The following is a 20,950-nucleotide window of genomic DNA, read 5'->3' as shown; positions in this document are numbered from 1 at the left end:
GTGGGCAGTCTGGCAGAGAGACCAGGGCCTTGAATGTTTTCTTGCGGCTGGCATTACCTTTCATCATAAACTTGGTCTTTTCACCTCAGAGATGAGGCCTTTTAAACAGGAGAGCTTGTGGAAAAATGCCTTCCTATTGCTTGTGCTGTCTCTCTTTGACATATAAAGACTTGCCACATTTCAGACGGTCATCTTTCGCTGCCATGTTCAACATAAATTCGTGGGTGGAAAATTATAAAGTTGCTTTGTCTGAAGTTTGCCAGCTTCACTTGGAAGTTAGTACTTCCCCTCCTCTAAGATGCAGTAACTGCCTGCCTAGATGCTCCTAGTCTGTCTTCATGCTTTGTTTTGCCTCTGTGACTTGAAAGAAATTTGTACATGATTGGTTATCACATCTCAGCCGAGGGGCAGTAATTCCTTAGAAGGCTCCGACTCCTGCGGCTCATGTGCACATGAGCGTGTCCTTGGTGAAAGGAAGCAGTTCAACAGGAAGATATGGATTTAACAGCAAGCAAGGCGTTGTTCATGTAGTGTACAAGATGCCGTGGAGTTCCATAAACACCTGCTCAACAGACATAGCCTTACAGTGCTGCTCCTCTACTTGTTTTGTGGATGGAAGGATTGTGTAGCTTAAATACACGTCTGTCGGTGAAACCACTGCTAAAAAAGATCAAAGCTACGGTTCTGGTTTCTCTGTTCTAAATTGAGAATAGTTTCTTTAGCAGATGATGGATTGTTAATGGTCCTGTTCTGAAATGAGGTGTTGGGAAAGTTTGTCAATTTGCATGTGTAATTCTCATCGTCCCTGGCTTACCTCTCCCACACAAGGATGAGCTTTTCTGCTTCAAACAACTGCTGTTGGAAACACTGAAGATCAAGTGGATAGGGATTGTGTTCTATGTGTCAGGCATTAATCCCACATGAACTGACCTGTACTTCTCTCACTTCGAGTAACTCCTCTCATATGAGCCATGGCAGCCCCAGTTGTGTCTGATTTGTGTAGAACATCTCTCTAAAATAACTTTCTAGGCCCCAAGCAGTAATTAATTATTTTTAAAATTTTAATAAAGTGCAATAAATGCAGTGACTTTAATAGCTTTTAGGGAAAGAAAAAACAAATTCAAAGGTTCTGTTGCCCCAACTGTAAAGCTCTTCTATTTATACAACTCTGTGACTCAGAACTCTCAAGAGGGCAAGACCATCTTTTTCTTTTCCCTTTCAGATGAAGACGTGATTCTTGGTTGTTTTGAAAAATACTTCAGTAATGGAAGTTGGGGTGTTACTGTGTTTCCCCCTCCCTTTTACAAATCTAACAGTCTCAAAAGACAGGAACCCTGCAATTCCATTATGGATCTCTCTGCATCTGTATGTCTTTTATAGGCAAATGCTTATTAACGAGTATTGCTAACTTCTTGTCAGGCATATGAGGTGTAATGCCAAGCTGTATCTTGTGTTATAGAAGTAGAAGCATTTGGTCCATCCCAGATGTCAGAGAAGATCCTTCTCAGGCTGCTAAAACATCCCAACGTCATCCAGGAGCTGAAATATGATGAGAAGAACAAGAAAGCCCCAGAACACTACCTCTACCAGCGAAACAAGCCCGTCGACTACTTTGTTCTCATTTTACAGGTCAGACATGTGATTGTGTAGATATGTGCTAAACGTTTTATCTCCTGATATAGTCCCCTCTCTAGCTGTCCAGTTGTTGAAGTTTGTCTTCTTTCAAACTTGGGAGGGGAACTGTGGCTCCTGGGAACTGCTCCTGCCTCCTTTACGACCTTGCCAGCCTTGAAGAGCTCATTCAGCTGCTTTCACCCTCAGTTAAACCAGTTGTGAAAGATAGAAAGCACTTCCCACTTTCAGTCATCTGCCAAAGTTACTTATGCTTTCACTATCCCAAGGATAGACAGTGCAAAGGAATCCCCATTGGCATTACTTAGAATATAGGGGTACAGAAAATGCCACTTTATAGGAATTTGACCAGCCTGCTTTATCTGCTGTGCCTTTTCCTTTTGCAAAAGGAGGCATGGGGAGTTTGATGGTTTAGAGAAATTACATTTTTCTGTGCAGTTTTGAAATCTGTACCTGAGGTGTGGTGAGAAGCACAAGTTTCAATGGGGGCCTTGTGCCATCTACTGAACTGATGTCTCCACCTGCTACAGCCTGGCAGAATGCAGACCCCAGGAACCCTGCCATCCAAGCCTTTATCCTGCCCTGGGCTGGTGTTTCGATTGGAGCCCTGGGTGGTGCAGGAGGACTGTTTTCTGTGTGTTCTGTACAGGACTGCTTCCAGTGCTGGCATCTCCCAGGTTTTGTTATCAGTCAAGAATGGTTGAATGGCTTAGGTAAAGCTTTACACAGAAATTTAGTTTCTATCTCCACCATTTAAGCAGGAATAGTCCTTTCAGAGAGATTTTGCTGGAAATGTTCTTCTTTGTCCTGCACAACTGAAAATCAATTTTGGTTGTAAAAGCACAGGCATTGTAGCTGAAATTTTAGCACAAGGGCATGAAATCTTAATGTGACCTTTAAAATAGAAAAGGGGAGGGCACGAGTTTAAACACTTTGTGATAAACAGCTATGCGAGCACTGGGATATTATATTCTCATGTTTAAAAAAAAATCGTTTTTTTCCCCGAGAGTTTGAGGAGCCACTGGTAGCTCTTTAACTGCTCTTTCTTACATACTGAATTGTTACAATCTGAAATATTCCAAAGACAAGATAATCCTCCTTATGTAATGCTGCAAAGATGTAAATGGAGGACATGGGGATACAAAAGAACAATCAGTTCTTTCGGAGCTATTTTGCAATCAATAAGTGTTTAGCAAACACAGCATGCCAGGTCTATAATGCATTTGGAAAAGTGAGTGTTGCAGTAAATACATACTACAAAAATGATAACAAGGTTGGTTCTACGGGATCAAGAGGGGACAAATACTCTGCTTTTTTTATTTAGATGGACTTAGGCTTGTTCTCTCACACAGAGGGACCAAGTTTGCCTTCACAGTAAATGCATGCCAGTAAACAATTAAATGCATATTCATACACTTGTGTGTGACCAGTCTTTGTCTGGGTGACAAAATTGTACCTTTTGGAAGGCTTATAATGAAGAAATAAGCTACTTTTGCGTTGTAGAACAAAATTGGTTTTAAAAGGGATTTATATGAAGCTGTTGCATGTGATAGCAGTAGTAGATTTGTGAGCTGGGCACTCTCTTTTTGCTAGGCAGATTTTGTGTTTTTTCTCATCTGGGACAATTAGATAAACTGACTTGGTATTGGGGCTCATGCAGGTTCATTATTACCTTGTTCTGCGCTTGTCCAGTACTTTAAATTTAAAGGCATGATTATTTATTTTAGATGGGGCTTAATGAAATAAACACTTTTAAATAAATTCTACCTTTTGGCCTCATTTTCACCCAATTATGTTCAGATGATGTTCAGTCTTCTTAGTACACCTGGGATGGGCAGTCTGTCTCCCCAGCCTAGCCAGAGGAAAAGCATTGCAGGTAATTATGTTGTTTGCCTGAAATTCCAAATTTTGTGTTGTTCAGCCTGAAAGCTGGATGAGATCTCTTCTGTCTGTGTGCTGTGAGTCTCAGTGCAGTAAGGATGGATGGACATGAAAAACAGGCCCCACTAAAAAGATAATTATTTTTGTCTACTTGTGTACCAGAATGACTGGGATTTTTTTACAGCTCTTTGACGTGGTGAGTTGGTGGGTTCTGTTCTGGAGTCCTGTGTAGGACATAATGTTATACATTTGGTTGAGCCCACATCAGAAACAGGTGTACTTGCGTGGTAGTGTAGTTTTGTACAACTTGGGAAGCACTGAGGGTCTTTTGTAGGCAAGACTCTATGAAAGAGCAGGATCCTAACGGTGCTGGAATCTGTAAAACTGCTAGAAATCAAGACCAAAGTAGCCTCAAGACAGCTCCTTCAGTAATAAGGACTTTATTTCTGTGGGAATCTCATCAGTGTAGGCAGCCAGCCTCTTTACGCATTATCTCCCATCTCCCTTCCTGTGTTTGTCTTAGAGGGAATTCTGTGTGAATGTGAGCTGTGCCCCAGCATGTCTAGGTGCTTCAAAATCCCAGGTGATTGTGCTACATTTAACCTTGCTTTGCTACTGCAGGAGTATTTTTTCACTTTTCAGCAAAGGAAAACAGCCTGGCAACACTTAGAGCAGGGCAGCAGAAACAACCCAAAGCTGTGTGGTGATCCTGATCCTGCTTCTCTGCAGAAACTTATGCTGGCCACAAGGCTTCCCAAGACCAGGCTAATTCAGAGCACAAATCTGTTGCCCTTCAGGGTCTGTCCCTGTTCAGGCACTGTTACAAACTGCAGGGACTTGACACTGCTTAGGGATGTCAGGCAAAACTGTCTTTCAGGGCTCAAGTCTGATCTTGTGCCTTGAGACCCATGGTCCCTTTTAATTGCAGCTCTCTCTCCTTTTTCCTTAACAGGGGAAAGTGGAAGTGGAGGCTGGGAAAGAGGGGATGAAGTTTGAAGCTGGTGCTTTTTCCTACTATGGGGTGATGGCCCTCACAGCATCACCAGGTATGTCCTCTTATCTTCTGCTCCTGGAGCAGTCTGAGCTCCTGCACAGGCCTGCCTGGCTGTGTCTGTGGAGCTGATGGGATTGTCACCTCCTTGCCAGCACAGCCTGCCACAGTGTCCCTGGGGGACTGGCCAGTGGCAATGTTGGCACTGACTGCAGAACCCAGCGGTTGGCAGTGGTTTGCCAGCTCCCAGAGGATGTGAGTGTTGACTTTAGCCAGGGATCTGGTTGGTACTGGTGGAAAGCTTTGCAGTTTTGCTCATGGCAGGGTAGCAGGGAGTGAATTAACGGGAATAAATAATTAGTGGCAGAGGGACATCTAGTGGTGCGAGGAGCAGCTGCCCAGTCAGGCTGGGGATGGTTCTCTTTACCAGTCCGTGCCTGAAGCTGTCTCGAGAGAAAGGATGGAGCAGTGCCAGAAAAGCGATTGCTCCTGTCTGGTTGTGTGAAAATGTACCTGAGAAATCAGCAAGGGGGAAGTGGAGGTGTCTGAGGGTGAGTGTGAACCACCTACCAGCACACAAGTGGCAACCACACAAGCCACCACCTTGCTGGAACAGGTTGAGGAGTTCTCATATACTCCACCAAGAGTTGACTCCAATGCTACATTTCAGCATTTGGTGATGTATTTTATTGCCAGAAGTGTCACCACTTAGATCTTGACCTCAACTGGAAATGTACAGCCCTGCTGGGTGAGCTGGGACACTGGAGCTGGTGTTGATCTTCTGCTGACACAAAACCACTTGTTCAGCTCCAGGGAGAAATGTTTCTCGTGCTGAAATTGTGTCCTGTCACAGCAGGGTTTGCATTCCACTTGAGAGGCAGCTTGTGTTAATTGTACACTCAAGAGTGCTTCCTTTCCATGTGTGTCCCTGTGTGTATGTACACTATCAAATGGTGGTGGAATGGAAATGGTTTTGTGAGTTATGAGTGTAACCTTGTTAGACTCTACAATCAGCAGCAGTTCATTGGACCTCTGTCAGCTCACTGCTACAAGCAAGACTAATTCCTTAATTATGTGCACTTTAATTTGGTCAGTAGCTTGTGCTTTTGAGATTTGAGAGATTTTAAAGCATGCAGAGCACTGGTTGGATTTTATCTCAGTGATAGCAGCCATGTTCATGAGGAGTTGTGACACGTGTACAACTGCATCCTACCCTCAACTTCTACAGTATGGGCCAGGCATGGAGCTGGGGTGATCAGGCACTTCTACCAGGCTTACACTTGCAAATCACCTGTGGCATCTCTGTTTTGCCAGCATTGTTCAGTTTGAATGTTTTCATGTGTCGTTGGGTTGTGGGTTTTTTGTTTAATGTTCCTAACCCTCCCCACAACCATGCCAGTTGCCCCAAGTCCTTTCAGGTCAAATGGTCTCTTCTTTGAAATCCATCTTTAATTTCACCATGTCACACTTAAGAATATGCAATATTACTAAAGTAATCTTGGCCAATCTTGAATTTACCTTCAATTGGTTGGCTATGTTATTTTTTTTTTTTTACCTCTAGCAAATCCCTCATTTTGTTGGCTTTGCCTCCAGGTTCAGGGAATTTATTTTATGATGTCTTGTGGCATCCTGAGATTTCTGTTGAGATGAACTCATAAAAATAAGTTCCTGTTGCTCTGTGTAGACAGGAAAGCTCAGGGAAAGTGCAATTTATTGTGGAATGAAATAAAACTCCTTCTCTTCTGTGTGTCCTAAATAAACTACACATGCTTGCTCTCCCCACCTGGAAGATGAAGTCACTAACAGGAGAGTAAAACACTAAAACCAAACAACAAATAAACCAAAACAACCCCACAGGCAAAACCACAGAAATTAAACAAACCAACAACAACAAAAAAAAGAGGAAAGTTGTTTGGTTTTTTTTAACTACAGCTGGGGAAGAATTTGCAGTAATGGTAAGCAGTACGATACCCCTCCCAATAGGAATGAGCTTGGAGAATCACAGCCTTGCTTGATATTTTACTGGAAATGTGAAGAACTATGAAGTATCTTTTGGTTTTATTTCTGTTACCTGATTCCCATAAGGAAGAGCACCCCTGAATGTTTTCTGGCTTGTTTTAATTCTTACCTTCCAGGCTGGAGTGGGCACCCCTGCTCCTTTTGAACTGTTTCAAAACATGAGTGTACCTTGATGGACTATTTGGTGCTGGATAATAATTTAAAATAGCAAGTGAAAATTATTCACTTCACTCCAATTCCTTGGTCTTGTTTTTTGGTTTATTCCTAAATTTGATTGTGTTTTTGGGTTTTGCTTTTGTTTTAACCCTTTGCTTTTTCACAGTTGATTTGCACTTCTGGTTTTAGTTCATCAGTTTGTCAGCTGGCTCCTTCCCCTGTCAAATGTGGATAGCTGCCACCCTTCTGGTCGTGATCTCATCCTTTTTCTCTCCCTCTTCTAGTTCCCTTGTCCCTGTCTCGTACCTTTGTTGTCAGCAGAACAGAGTTGTTAGCAGCAGGTTCTCCAGGTAAATCTGCATGCTTCTATTTTCACCATTCTTGTGACTGCCCTGATGCCATGAAAAGTCAGCTGCAGTCTGTATTTGTCTGACCCCTTTGCTCGTTAGGGAGAAGTCCAGCACAGAGTTGTGCCTCACAGGTAGGTATCCTGAATTTCTGTTTGTGGTAACTGGTCAGTCATCAAAATGGGAAGAACTGAAAACTAGTTTAAGAAAATGTATCTGCTAATGTGTTCTTGTCCCTTTTTTTATATGAACGCTGGTGGAAAATGAGGAGGGGAGATTTTTTTAGAAGAATGTACTCTCCCCCAAGCTGAGGCTCCCCCAGTTCTGAGGAAAATGTGTTTGGCAGAGGAGAATGTCTGCTGCTAAACTGCCATAAAAGGAAAACTTATTTAATGCAAGTATTTTATATTCTCTTATGGGTAAATTCTATGGTTTGTATACAGTCTGGCCATTTCAATTCCTGGAAAGCTTTAATGCCAAGGACCAGCACAGTGATCTGCTGAGTGGATGGATTTGCAGTGGAATGCTCTAGAAGTTTGGGAAGATTTTCTGGTTCCTGTTGTGCTTAAGACCTTTCCTTGCTGTATCACCAAGTTGACTGGCACAGAACTTCTTTTGGAGTGCAGAGACCAAGAAGGGAACAAACTGGGCCAAAAAGAGCTCTGAGATGTGATTGAGAGATTGTTAATTGGGAAGCATCAAGAACTGAGCTTTGCAGACACTGCATGCATGGAGTGGTTGGGAAAAACGGAAACCCATCAAGAAAGTCTGTAGGAAGAGCAGAATCCTAAAATAGTTTGGGCCTCAGTAAGCATATGTCTTCCTTTTGAAGTCTTTTCTGGTTTTTTTCAGTCTTTCCTCAGAACTAAAAGCAAACAAGATAATGATATGCATATTTAAGTGAAACATCTCTTAAACATTAATATATATCATGCATTTTATACACTTTCACCATCTGCTTCCTGTATTTCACCCTCTTTCTTTAACTTTAGAAAATATATTTCATCATTGGTCCCTAAATTATCTTCATGCACATTTGAACAAACTACAGGTTGTTGCCTTGCAGGAATTTTTTTTCCTGTTGAAGTTTCCCGCTGCTAAACAACAAAGAAGGAGGAGAAATTTAATCTTTCTTTAATTGAAGTACCTGATGGTTCTCCTTTAAGCTTGGCTACTTTGATTATTGATTTGATTCTTGGTTTGGTTCTTTTGTTTGCCAGGTCTTCTTTTTTTACTTTTATTTTTCCTTTTTCATTCTTCAAATAGATATAGACTTTGCACAGGTTGTTTCCAGTATAAATGCCAAGCATACTTTCATAGCTTTTCCCTCTGTTAAATTTTAAAAAATTACAAGAAATAAACAAGTGAAAATCATAGTGGGCAGAATCTCTTTTGTAAGGAACTGATAGTGTAAACTTGGTCACTGTGGCAATGTGGTTCCAGTTTTGATGAAACTCAGACCTTTTGTGGGGTGCTTATGAAAATAATCCTGTTGTTTAAGCAAAAATTCATAATACACTTGTACTAATGTCCTCCTTGTGCTTGTGCTCTTTATCCCCTCTATAGAAAGGTGAGGAGTGTGGGAAAACCTAAGTAGAGAAGCTCTAACATGGATGTGCCTGGTGCTCGTCATCTGTTCTTTCTGTACCCCTTCCTCTCCTTCCATGAACTGAATGCGATCCAGAAATCATGTTGTTTCCCTCACATTTTTAGAAATAATACCTTTTTGTTATGTCCTTTTGTTTCACCTCTCCCTTTTTTTTAACTTATAATGCTTTGCCATGTCACTGTATATCCTTTGCTTTTATTAGTAATGTACTGTAAGATCCTGGTGGAAAGAAAAGGCAGGTGCAAGTCACACTAGTGTAAAGTTGTTCCGGGTGGAAGCCTTTATGCCAAGCAGCAGTGATGCTGTTCTTGTCACACAGAGCCATATTTTGTGTATACAAAGAGGAGGGAAAGAGGACACATTTATCCAACCTTCACAGTTCCTTGTTCTCCATTGGGAATTTCAGCATCAAGCCCTTTGTGCAGGTAGAGTTTTCACTCCTGCTGTTATTGCAACCCACTGTGGCTTTCAAGTTGGCGCAGAGGAAAACCTTGCAAGGCTCTGAGTGCTTCCCCCTAAGCCTGCACTAATTCCATAGTGCAGAAATGGTGGGGAAATTATCAAGTTGTCAGAACCTGTATTTTTTTTGTTCCCCTTTTTAAAATTGCAAGAAAGACAATATCAGAAGGATTTTAAGTGGGGTATAAGAATCAGGGCAATTCTGCATTCTAAAGTGTTAGGTTTAGGAAAGACTGGATTCGGAGATGTGGAGCAGGCTGTGTCATTTGGACAAGGAGATATTATATTCCTAGAGATTAAGTGGCAGAGGCAGGGTTAAATTTAAGGGAGGTTTTTGGTTTTTTAAAGAAATAAAATGATATGTAGAAAAGTCTTCAAATAAAGAATTTGAAAAGCTTGTAAGGATATTTTTTGTTGATTTGCTCAAAGAGGCTTTGTATCTTAAGATTATATGAGAATGATCTTTCAGCTTGAGAATGGGGATCATGTGGTGAGTAGTGTATTTTACATCAAGTTTGAATTTGGGCTGGCTTGAATGAGTTTTAAGTGCATTGAGATCCAAAAATTCTCTCCTCCCAAAGCTAGTTCTTTGATCAGTATGTACTGTGTGTGTGCCCTTTTGCAGGAGGGCTTGGAATCTCTCTTAGGATGTATTTCTGCCTTCCTCTCTTCTGGGTCACTGTGTGGGTGGAAGCCACAGATGCAGAATGTCTGTGTTGTCCCAAAAGCTCGTCTGCTTTGGATAGGCTGTGTCCAGTCACACTCACAGGGGACAGCTGCGAGGTCTTCAAGTGAAACCCTGCAGGACTTGAAGGCCAGTGGTGGAAAATGATGTCTAGTGTTCTCCTTTCCTGGACACAGATTTTTCTCTGTAGCATGGACTATTTTGCCTGTGTCACTGGCTGGCATGTACTACATGGAGTTTGCTTTCCTTCATTGAGGTTTTGCCACTTCAAGCACTGAGAGCAAATGTTGAGGTGGTTGTCATGTGCACTGCACTCTGGTTCACTGTGGACTTTGTTACTCCTGAAAATGCTGCTCTAGCTCAGGGAGCAAGGCATCTGTAGGTATCAGATGAAATAAAAGGGGATAAAGTTCAGCTAGGACTGACTGTGGATGAAAGTAACAATGATTATGAAAAAATATAGATTAAGCATGGTCTGACTACCAAGATACCCTGTAAGGGAGCCTTGGGAAGCTACCTTTTCGTGGTAGTTTCTGCTCATCAGCTGAAGCACTGTGTTCTCAGGGCATGTGTGTTGCAGCATAAACAAGTACATGTTTGTTCAGGACATACTCAGTGATGCTGGCTACCAGCTCTGGACTGAAAATGCACCATTGTTCAGGATAATTTGGTTGTTTAGCCACATATCTACTTATGAATGGATTTAGCATTTGCAGCTTATTTGTGCTATGTCACAATTTATTATGTCCCTTTGAAACTGGTGACTTTTAAATTTTTCTATTTGATTTAAGAAATCTCTTGCTCTTGCCTGTTTCTTAGCTGAAAACAAGTCTCCACCTCGGCCCTGTGGCTTGAATCACTCAGACTCTTTAAACCGGAGCGATCGCATCGACGCAGTGACCCCGACGTTAGGGAGCAGCAACAACCAGCTGAATGCATCCTTCCTCCAAGTGTATGTTCCAGACTACTCAGTGAAAGCCCTCACAGACATTCAGTTTGTCAAGGTAGGAAAAAAACTAGAAAGACCCTGCTGGAAAGTCGGGCTTGGCTGGTAGAATGGAGAGCCTGGGGAAGGGAATTTCCTCTAAATTCCTCTGTGAGTAAATGGCATTATGAAAGCAGCTGTTTAAAAGTTACTTTAAACTACTCTTTTTTCCAATATCTGTTGTCCACTGATTTGTCTTCACTGTTCTTTTCATTTGGACTTGTAAGTAGGTTGGTCACATAATTTTCTGGATTTCAGGTCCTTTGAGGAAACATTATTGAAAATAACCTCTCTGCATTTAGTCACATCTATCGTCATGAAGCTTTTGGACCCATCTGAAATGGAGGCACTTCATTATCAGACACTGTCCTTTTCTAAAGGATGAGACATTTACTCATTTACTGTTGGTTGCAGTTTTTATTCACTTCTGGTTTTGGTTTCAGTTTGGGGTTCTTGATCTTACTTTCCGACTTGCCATCCTTCTTCTGCTTGGAGAAGTCTTGGACATTTCTCTTTATCTTAACTTCACATGTATTAGGCTCATGTCTCATACTACCAGTGAGTTGCTGCATGGAATACAGCTCTGTCCCCCAGCATGGTGCATCCCACGCTGAAATGTGTGCGAGTCCTGTGGGAGAGGAAATCTAGCTGAGCTGAGGAGCAGCTAATGCTGGCAGCAATTCCAGCCCAGCTGGGAGTCCAGGGAAGCTGATGTCCCATGGCCAGAAGTTGACATTGATGCTTTTCTTAAATTGAGTGCATGTTCACAGTTTGTTTGTACGCAACTGAAGTGATTTGTGAACTTAACTTCTGTTAAGTTAATTCAATGTTAGGAATGTGGAATAGGGTAGACATACTAGAATGCTTAACTGAGTATTCTGTATCCAAATTTTAAAAGGAGGGTAAAGTCTTGCTGTCAAAACTTTGAGATGCAAGCGTACTGGTCAATGGTTCAATCCTTCAAAGATTATGTCAGTAGATGTTCATCACTGGGCAAGTGATTCTCACTGCACATTTCAATGGCTAATCTGCTGTACAGAGCAGCTGCTCACCCTATGCTGGTTTATGTGGAGTCCTTCCAAATCTCACTGTGTTCATACTGAGGCTAATGAATGTTAATGAAACTGTCCTGGTATCTCTGCAGTCAGACTTGCACACCTCTTCTTGCATCACTCTGCTTTATGCGTAGGTCAGAGTACTCGACATTAATGTTTTCATTGTGCCACATGGTCATTCATTCAATGAATACCTTGTAAAACCGGGGTTGTGACCTACTCATGCATGTTTGGATTTTGCTTTTGGAATTGCGACCTGGTCCATCTGACTGTCCATTTCCAGATCCTCTTCTTGTATTGCTACTGAAATTTATGATTTTCTGAAAGTCATTTCATCTCTTCCACCTTCCTGCCTGCCAAGATCACCCACTGCTGTGGGCTCATGGGGCTGCCAGTGCACATGGATCTTGCTGCCTGTCCTGGCTGAGCAGGTTGGACTGGAGGAGTTCACAGGGCTGGTTGCTTGTGGCTCCAAGAGGAATTCTGCCCTCCACCACCACGTGCAGATGTATGGGGCTTCCCTGTCCCTGGGGCATCGTGGGCAGTGACACTCTGTGCTCTAGGCCAGCTCCTGTCATCACTGTTCTGCTGAGTGCAGACAGCTCTTGCAGAGACCAGTGGAAAACATCATGGGTTGCTAATTTGGACTCATCCCTATGGACATTCCAGTGTTTTCTTGAATCAAATGTCCTTATGTATAAGACTGTAGCTCCTGCTGTATTTGCTGGCCTAGACAAGAGCAGGAATGCTTGTACTCTGTACTTGTACTATAGAGCTGGCTTGGCTCTATAGGACACTTGGAGCCTCACCAGGAGCTCACTGAAGCTGGGAGAAAGACTTCACTGATCTCTGGTCCTGGTCCTAAAGGTGTGCATGGTTAGAGTGAAATGGAGGTCTGATTTTAAAATCTCTGCTTAGAAATAAATCCCTGCCTTTGAACAGCATGGTGATTGCACAGCACTGTTCTTCCACCCTCCCTGGAAATGTCACCATGCTGTGGGTGTTGAGCTGGGATGCTCTAGGCTTGCAAAGTGCAGGGATGTTTTATGGAAACAAGTAAAGAGGGGTTGAAGTATGGTCTTCTGGAAGGGGAGGAAACTTCATCTTCTCTTTGTGCTCTACAAGAGACGTAGAAGTGTGACTGACTCTTTTTGTTTCTTCCGTTCTTGGAGCAGATCTCAAGACAGCAGTACCAAAATGCCCTGATGGCATCCCGGATGGACAAAACACCTCAGTCCTCGGACAGTGAAAACACTAAAATCGAACTGACTCTTACGGAGCTGCACGATGGTTTGCCAGACGAGACAGCAAACCTGCTGAACGAACAGAACTGTGTGACTCACAACAAGCCCAACCACAGTATGCACAGTGAAGGAGCCATCTAGGAGCTGACTCCCCACAACCCACCCATCCCATCTCCTCAGCAGGACCAGCCCTCGCTCCTTCCTGCCTCCTCCCCGAGTGTGAACACCGTTAGTGCGTGCTTGCAACACTGCTGCATCCAGTGTTCTGAGACCAAAGACTTTTGCGTCCGTTCTGGGAGCAGAAGAGGAAGTAACAGGAAGAAAGGAGCAAAGAGCAAGAGAGACTAAAGACCCAAACATAATTTGGGAATGGTGAGCCACCCTTGAGAACGATGAAAATTCTTCTTGCAAAGTAGAATTATGTTTATTTTTTATCTGTACTTTTGATCCTTGTTGGGTTTTTCCTCCTCAAACACATATGGGGAAGTTTAAGAGCTCCTCCATTATTTTTTCAAGAGAGATCATGTTTTTAAAAAGTATTTTGCAGAGTTTTAAATTGTTTCTGTCTCTCATGAACCTCAAATGAGCTCTGTCATGGTTTTGTGAATTGGCTCCAATGTCCTTAGGCCTCTTCTCACTCCCTTGTGGTCCTTTTTGTTGCCCTGTTGAAAAAGTTAGTAACTGGTACTTGTATGTTATTTGTGTCCTAAGAATGAGCAAGCTTCAAGGAACCTCTGGTTTCAGCCACCTGGAGGACCAAGACATGAGGATTATTACATTCTTGCAGTTAATTTTCAGGGAAGGAGTGGGTACTTTGGTATTTAATAATGTTTCAAATTTCAGAAGGTTTCTTTGTTAAACAGGCAAAAGCATTATTACACTTACAGTTTTGTAACCTCCAAAACCTTTGTGTATGTTGAAGATGATACTGGGGGGAAGGAATTAATTAGCAAAACTGCAGTCTGGTGAAAAGAAAGCCGGGTGTGAAGTAACTGGGTGATTTTTCATTGATGTTCCTGACAATTGCAGGGTGAAGTAATGTGTGCACCCTGAGATGCCAAGTCTTTAAACACTCCCGTGCTGTAGCGGTCTGTGCACCATTACCTTGGCCAGAGAAGATGGTCCAGCCTTCGATGAGTATCAGAACATCAGTCCCTGTCCCCCTTGTAATCTCTAATATTAACACAGAAGATGCTGCTACAGTTACACCCAAAGTACATGCTCCAGGTGACAGTAGACCTCTGCCAGTGCAAGGATGGGCACTGCTGAGGAGCCAGAACCATCCTCTCCTCTCCAAGAGCTGACAAAACTTTCCAGACGCGAGTGTATTGCACTTCAGGGATTCAGAGAGGTTCATTTCCAGGCTGTTCCCAGCCATATTCATTCCTTTGAGTGGATTTAGTGAATTTCCTTCTCTCTTGCCCCTTTTAACAGCCATTGTAGGGATTACCAAGGTAGCAGAGCAGAGAGCCTCCCAGCCAGCTGCCACCTGTGCAGGGCAACACCTGCCTTGAGCAGCAGAAACCAATTCCTCCACCCCAAAAACCAGGATGCAGACTGGGTGCCAGCAAGAGGCACACTATGGCAGTTGTACATCATCCATTTCTATAGATGGAGTCCAAGTCCTCAAATGAATGAAAAAAGAAAGTTGTCCCCCTCAAACCTCTCCCTTCCAATGCTCTCTCAAACAAAATGTGAACATTGTCCAGATCCTCAGTATCTGGATTGATAAATCAGGCTTTGAGGTTTCTCTGTTTCAAGATCCTGCTATGTAGCATTTCCCTTTCTTTACACATGGATAATCTCTTTGGGGATGCCCAAAGAAGCCCCCAGCCCCAAATGCAGCTGCCAGAGCTCTCTGTGCCTGCAGGCCTGCCCTGTCTCTCCTGCTCACGGGCTGTGAAAGGCACTCGCTGCAGGTTCCCACGGTCTGTCTGTGTGCCTGGTGGCTGGAAAGGTGCAATATTCCATTGCAGGATCTCCCTGTGGGAATTGGAGTGTGTGGTGTCAGAACCAATTGGGTTTGCCTGTCTCGCTCCTCTCCTCTTTTCCAGCTTCGGAAAGCAGACCTAATTTTTGCTCTCCACCTTGGTGGGAGCCACCCATCAGGATGAAGTCCCTTTAAGAGACATAGAAATTGCACTGTATCCAATTTGTGCACCCAGTGAGGAGGAAACAGGCCCTCCAAAGCCTTGCTCTCACATGTAGCTTTTTGACTTTTTTCCCTTCTTAAAGTGTTTCCTTAGTCTCCATCCCACCCTTGCTCTGATGTGCACCAGCCCGGCACCGCTGAGAGCACACAGCTTGGCAGCAGCATGGACTGGCCTAAGCCTTGAGCCTTCCCAGAGAGCTGCCAATATTGCACCTTTCTCACAGAGCAAAATGTCCAGATGTTACAGCGTTTGCAGTTTTTATCTAGTGTTGCTGAATGTAAAAGTTTGTTTGACATGGTGGTGAACTTGAGATGCAGTATCCGTTTTGTCAAACCTGCCAAAGGAGGGAAGGCTCAAGTCAAGGCAGCTCTCTCCAGGATGGGGTTGCTTGCTGGATCTGACTTCTGCTTCTTATGGCAGGTTAAGGATTTGTTTCAATGTCTATTTCCCTTTTTAAAAAAAAAAGAAAAATGCAAAAAAAAAGCGCCAATTTTTCCAACCAAAGCCATGTGATCCCAAAGCAAATACCTCCTGCTTCTGCCCATGCTGCACTGTTCCAAAATTTGCAGGCAATTTTTGCATGACTGTTTTTCATCATTTGTACAGATCAAATAATGGAAAGTGAAGTAATTTAACTTAATTTCCATAAAAATAGTTGATTATAGATGTGTTTCATATGGAAAATACATACCTGACCCAGAGGGGTTAGGAGCTGCTACTATTAATTAGCTTGAAGAACAAAGCATGGTCCTCTCCCTGGAGGGGAAAAAATCCAGTCTCCCTGTTCTCAGGGTATTTACAGTTTTACTGTTTAACAAATGCGAGGGGTTCCCAGCTCTCCTGGTGGGAACCATCACAGCAGAAGAGCCCCGTGCCCAGCTCAGGATCCCTCTGAGCCTCGGGACAGCGTTTGTTGATGCCAGGGCTTGGCTCTCCTGACTGCAGTGGAGATGCCACGGTGCCCGATCCGTGCCCTTGCAGGGGTGTCCTGCCCGAGCAGATCTGCTCCCTCTGCCTTGCAGGGCACTTGGGTGCCGTGCTGCAGGGCCACCACAGCACAGGGCACCAGCTGGTGGCTTTGGGAATCGTTGGACTTGACCTCAGACCTTGGCCAGGCTTTGACTTGTAGAAAGGATACTGCATCTTCTTATGTCAACTCCTGCTGCCGCCTTTGTTCCCCTCGCCCGTCTGCCTCTGGGTGCAGGCAGCAGGGTGGATGATGGCCTGTTAGCCGGGGGAGGCTGGGAGGGCATCTAGCCATGGTTTCTACTGTCAATACAATTTTGCACAAGAGTTCTTTGAAGTGAGGTTTTCAACACTAATATCTTAAATGCACAACTGTGAATTATATATTTTACACTCCTGTTGGTTGAATTTCCTTTAAATGAAATGAACCTGAATCTGTTGTAACTATGATTTATTTTTTTAAATTCTGTGTATTGCCAAATCTTTGTAAAGAGTGAAGGAATGTTCTTGCTTTCCAGTGAGAATCTTTCTCCAAATGAGACTGACTCTGGTGATGCGGAGATCATATGAAGCACATTAGTTCTGAGAGGAGAGGGGCTCAGTGGGGGGCTTAGCAAACCAGCCTCAGCCACTCTGTGCCACAAACTCAGACCCTTTGGAGTTTACAAAGTGCTTGTTGTTTTATTCCCAGCTTGTGTACTCCCAGAAATCCTGGTGCAGCTGGATACTGCTGCCCTGGAGGAGCTCTGGTTGGGTTATCCCACAGTGGGATGAGGAATGCTGACAGGGTGTCTGGACTGGCTGGTGGACGGGACCCCAAGGTTGGTGTGGCAGGAAAAGGTGCTTCCCTCATCCAGATGCACCAGGAGAGGAAGCTCCACAGGGCAGATCCTTCTGATCACCATTCTGCTCCAAACCTGTGTCATGTATAGTTCCTTCTCACATTCTTTTTGCCCCTGTAAGCTCCTGCTCCAGCCTGAGCAGGAATAGGATGATGCTGAGACCTGTGTGGGGGCAGCTGGAGCTGACTGCTGAAGGTGTGCAGTTCTTGGGCCTGTTGGAAGAAGGGTTAGGCACTCATTCACATTGTGCTCGCTTTTCTGTGACTCCTCTCTTCTCCTGGACTCACTTCCCTTTTCCTCACCACTGGGGGCTTTTTTGTTTGTTTTTCTTCTTTTCTTTAAGTGCCTTTTTGTGTGGGTGGAGCTGGCAAGAGTAGGAGTCTCAGGATATGGCACTCAGACCTGGAGAAAGCTCAGGGCCAGCAGGGCGAGTTGCCCCCATGGCCCACACACATCGCCTGTTGCTGCTTCTCAGCCTTCAGGGCCCAGCTTGGATGAGGCTGAGATTTGGCACTGGTGGTGTCAGGCTCTGCTTCAGATCAGCCCAAAGAAAACCAAAGAGGTAGCTTTGTGTGAGGGGCTGCTTGGGCTGTGGTGGTGCTTCCTGTGATTTCTGCAGCGCTCAGCCAAGGGGTGTGGGGGTGCTGATAGCAAAGAACAGCCCTTTCCTCCTCACAAGCATTCTGCATAAGCATCCTACATGGGGGAGAGTGCAGCTGCATTCTCCAGGACCCCTTGAACTTGCATCTTCTTGTGCAGAATTCTGTTCTCTATAGAAATCATTCTCACATGAAAGATGTACCATATTTTATACAATATCTAATACATGCATCTGTGGTTTTAATCTAGTACCTGTGTACCAATTGTCAAGTTACCCAGTGTCTGGATTACCAATAGAAAACTGGGGCTGTGGGTGGGAAAGGATGCTGCAGGGTACCTCTTGTGATGCTGGCTTGAGGCTTCATCCCAAAGGTTGCATTGAAGGGTCCGTGTGTCCACACTGTGCCCTGTCCCAAGGCAAGAACCCTGGCTGTGGTGTGGTACAGCCCTAGATGTGCTGCCTGTCCCAGCACCTGGCTCTACACTGGGGCTCTGCATAGACCCAAAGAAGTTCCAGTTCCCTGGGTACTGAGGGTTGGTTTGGCCCAGTGTTGAAAAGATGAGCTTAACCAACACAATCAGGGATCTTCCCATGGCACTGATGGGAGAGCAGCCTTCATCTGACTTAGCCAGCAGGGACAGGCTCTGCACCACAGGCTGAGCTGGGCAGCCACCCTCATCCCTGCGCTGCTGCTACGCTTGGTCCATCAGCTGCAGGTCTCTTGTTGGTGTGATGTCTGTGGTGATTCTGGCCTCACTCCCATGTGTGAGCAGCACAGAGGACCTGGACATTCATGGCTTCCTGCAGAGCCCCCTCAACAATCCTGTTTGGTGTCTTCCTCTTGTCCTGGAGCCTGGCTTCATGCTGGGTTGTGTTCCTCTGGGGTCAGTCTCAGGGCTGCATCCAGATGAGGAGATCCTGTTGCTGTGGGTCCAAGGCAGTAGAGCTGAGCTTTTCCATCTAGTGTGTGTTTTTTTCCTGAGCTTCAGGGTTGGGAAGGGGTTGCTGAAAAGCTGGCTCCAGCCAGTGGCATGATACAGGTGGCACATGGAGTTGTTTCATAGATTGGTAGCACTGAATTCAGTCAAAGTGACCTTCTCTTCTTGTTATCCCGAGGTCAGACTCTGTAGCAGTTCTTCACATTGGAAATACGGTACTCAAAGCTGCTGGTCTGTCTCCAGCTGAAAAAACATTGTTCTCCTCTCAGGTTTTGCCTTTGGGCTCTTTTCCTCTGGGCAGGGCTGATCACTAGAATCCTGCAGTGGATGGTGCCCTGGCTGCTCTTGGTCCTTCAGTGCAGATTTCTGACTAAGGAAGTGCTTGGTGTTTGATTCTCCTCCAGAAGCAGAGGTTTGAGTGGACTTGGCAGAAGTGGCCTGTCATGGAACTGGGCTAGAGGTTTGTCAGCTGTTGTGAGCCTGAAACATGCAAAGGCTGCAGGTGGCTCCAGCGTTCCAGGGGTGGATTTGATTTCTTTGTTGTCTTCTCCTCCAGAAAGCAGCGTGGCAGTTGGGTGGTAGCAGGATTTGTTGGGGAGGAAGGGCTTGTCCCAGCATTCAGTGCTTGGTGTAACAGTCTAGCATCCCTTCTCAACTGTGTGCTGATCACAGAGCTTTATCATAGGAGGTGAAGTTTTATCCTCTGGACATCACTGTTGAACCAAATCCTTCCAAATACAGGTGAAAAACTATTTGGTGTCAGATGCCTTTAGTTGGAAGTGCCAATATGGAATGCATGTCCCAAAGATTATGGGGGGAGGGGTGGGGTGAGGGGTTCCTGATGAGCTCCTCAGCAGCAACAGGCTGGCCAGGCCTAGATCAGCTCTAGAATCATTCCTGCTTTAAAATCTCAGGTCCGGCAGGCTGGGCTGGGCTGGGCTGGGCTGGGCTGGCTTGGCTGGCGGGTTCTCACCCAGGGTATGTGCTCTGTCCTTCTGCATTGTGCTGGCTTGGATTCAGCAGTGTGCTTCTGTGGCAGCTGTGATCACATTGGCCACAGCTGCTCCTGCTGGGCTTTAGCTGAGTGTTCAGGAAGGCGAGAAGGAGGAGCAGCAGTCAGGAACGGGCCAAGCTGCAGCCATTCTGTCTTCATTTCTCACATTGAGGGTAAAATATGCTGCTCAAGGGAGTCTGCCTTCGGAGATCACATGGAATTTGGTGAGTGGAAACCCAGCAGGACCCCAGCAGCAGTACTGTGGTCCCATTTGATCCATGATCTCCTGAGCACAAGGGTGGTTTACCAGCAGTTCAGGGTCAAGCCCTGCTGAGGGACCTCAGAGCTTTTGGCATATTTTTTTCTCCAGCAGAGCCAGCCTTGACACCTGAATCACTGGGCAGGTGCCTGGATGCCAAACACAGTGAATCTGAAACCCCAAATACTTGATAAGTGTTCCTGGAAGCCATGAGCAGCTGGTGCTCAGCAGCCAGAGGTCTCACACTAAACCTTCCTCCTTTCTGGCTGCCCCGAGCCCTGTCCTGGTTGCTGCTGGCTCGGCCTTGGTCCCCCCATTCCGGAGCATGGTGGCTCTCCCTTTGCAGTGCATTTTCATGGCTGTCTGATCCCACTCCAGCCAGCTCTTCCCTGTGTCTTATTTGCCATCATATGTGGTCTTTGCGAATTGTATCATATTGTACATGACTTCGGGTTTCCAGAGTTGTAGTGTTCTGACTACAGTATTTCCGTGTGTGTACATAAACCTGAATAAGCACAACTGAAATCCTGAATGAAGTGTATACGTTTCATATACTGATTGTCATACAAATTAATTTTATAATTATTCCAATTTTGTTGTAGATTTCCAATCTTTCCTATTTATTTTGTACCAGATTTATTTGTATATTTTGTGATTTTGTTTTAAAGCATTTTGTTTATTTCTATTCTTTTTAGATAAATGATGATTTTTTTTTTTTCTGTTGAACATTCCAGTTTATGCATTTTTCCCTCCTCTGTGCTCTCCCCTCATTTCCAAGGGACAGATTTGGCATGTGGGTGGTGGGCTGATGTCTGTGATCCTGTACCCAGATCTCTGCTACTGGCACATTTAATGTTCTTGAATCTCCACTTCAGCTGCCAAGAGCCACTGAGAGGCCGGATCTTGTTCCTTTAGAGGCAGGTGTTGCTCTTTGCTTTGGTGGGTCTGGCCCTGTAAGCTGGGGAGGGCTGTGCTGGTGGCTTTGCTGATCAGGGGCTGGCTGGGAAGCTGGTGGCAATGGTAAGCAGCTGACTTTTTGAAGTTCCCTCAAGGGTGAGGGTCTTTTTCTTTCAGTAATAAAAACCCCTTATTTACAACCTGCTCTCCATAGGTCATGTTTGTCTCAAGTGTAGA

At 44.7% G+C, this 20,950-nt stretch overlaps 1 protein-coding gene across 1 annotated transcript in view; it reads left to right on the top strand.

Moving 5' to 3' along the window:
• CNNM2 (cyclin and CBS domain divalent metal cation transport mediator 2) overlaps positions 1–19,630 on the top strand; it is a 116,609-nt gene extending 96,979 nt beyond the window's left edge. Inside the window, exons 4-8 of the mRNA XM_033065518.2 lie at positions 1,460–1,629; positions 4,466–4,559; positions 6,964–7,029; positions 10,599–10,783; positions 12,995–19,630. Coding sequence (XP_032921409.1) covers positions 1,460–1,629; positions 4,466–4,559; positions 6,964–7,029; positions 10,599–10,783; positions 12,995–13,204 — 725 coding nt within the window. The 3' untranslated portion in view covers positions 13,205–19,630. The remainder of the gene's footprint in view (positions 1–1,459; positions 1,630–4,465; positions 4,560–6,963; positions 7,030–10,598; positions 10,784–12,994) is intronic.
• Positions 19,631–20,950: the final 1,320 nt, after the last annotated feature.

Source organism: Catharus ustulatus, chromosome 8 (assembly GCF_009819885.2).
Source record: "Catharus ustulatus isolate bCatUst1 chromosome 8, bCatUst1.pri.v2, whole genome shotgun sequence".
Taxonomy (NCBI): Eukaryota; Metazoa; Chordata; class Aves; order Passeriformes; family Turdidae; genus Catharus; species Catharus ustulatus.
The sequence above is the reverse complement of the archived record's forward strand: the minus strand, read 5'-3'. Positions and strand labels throughout refer to the sequence as shown.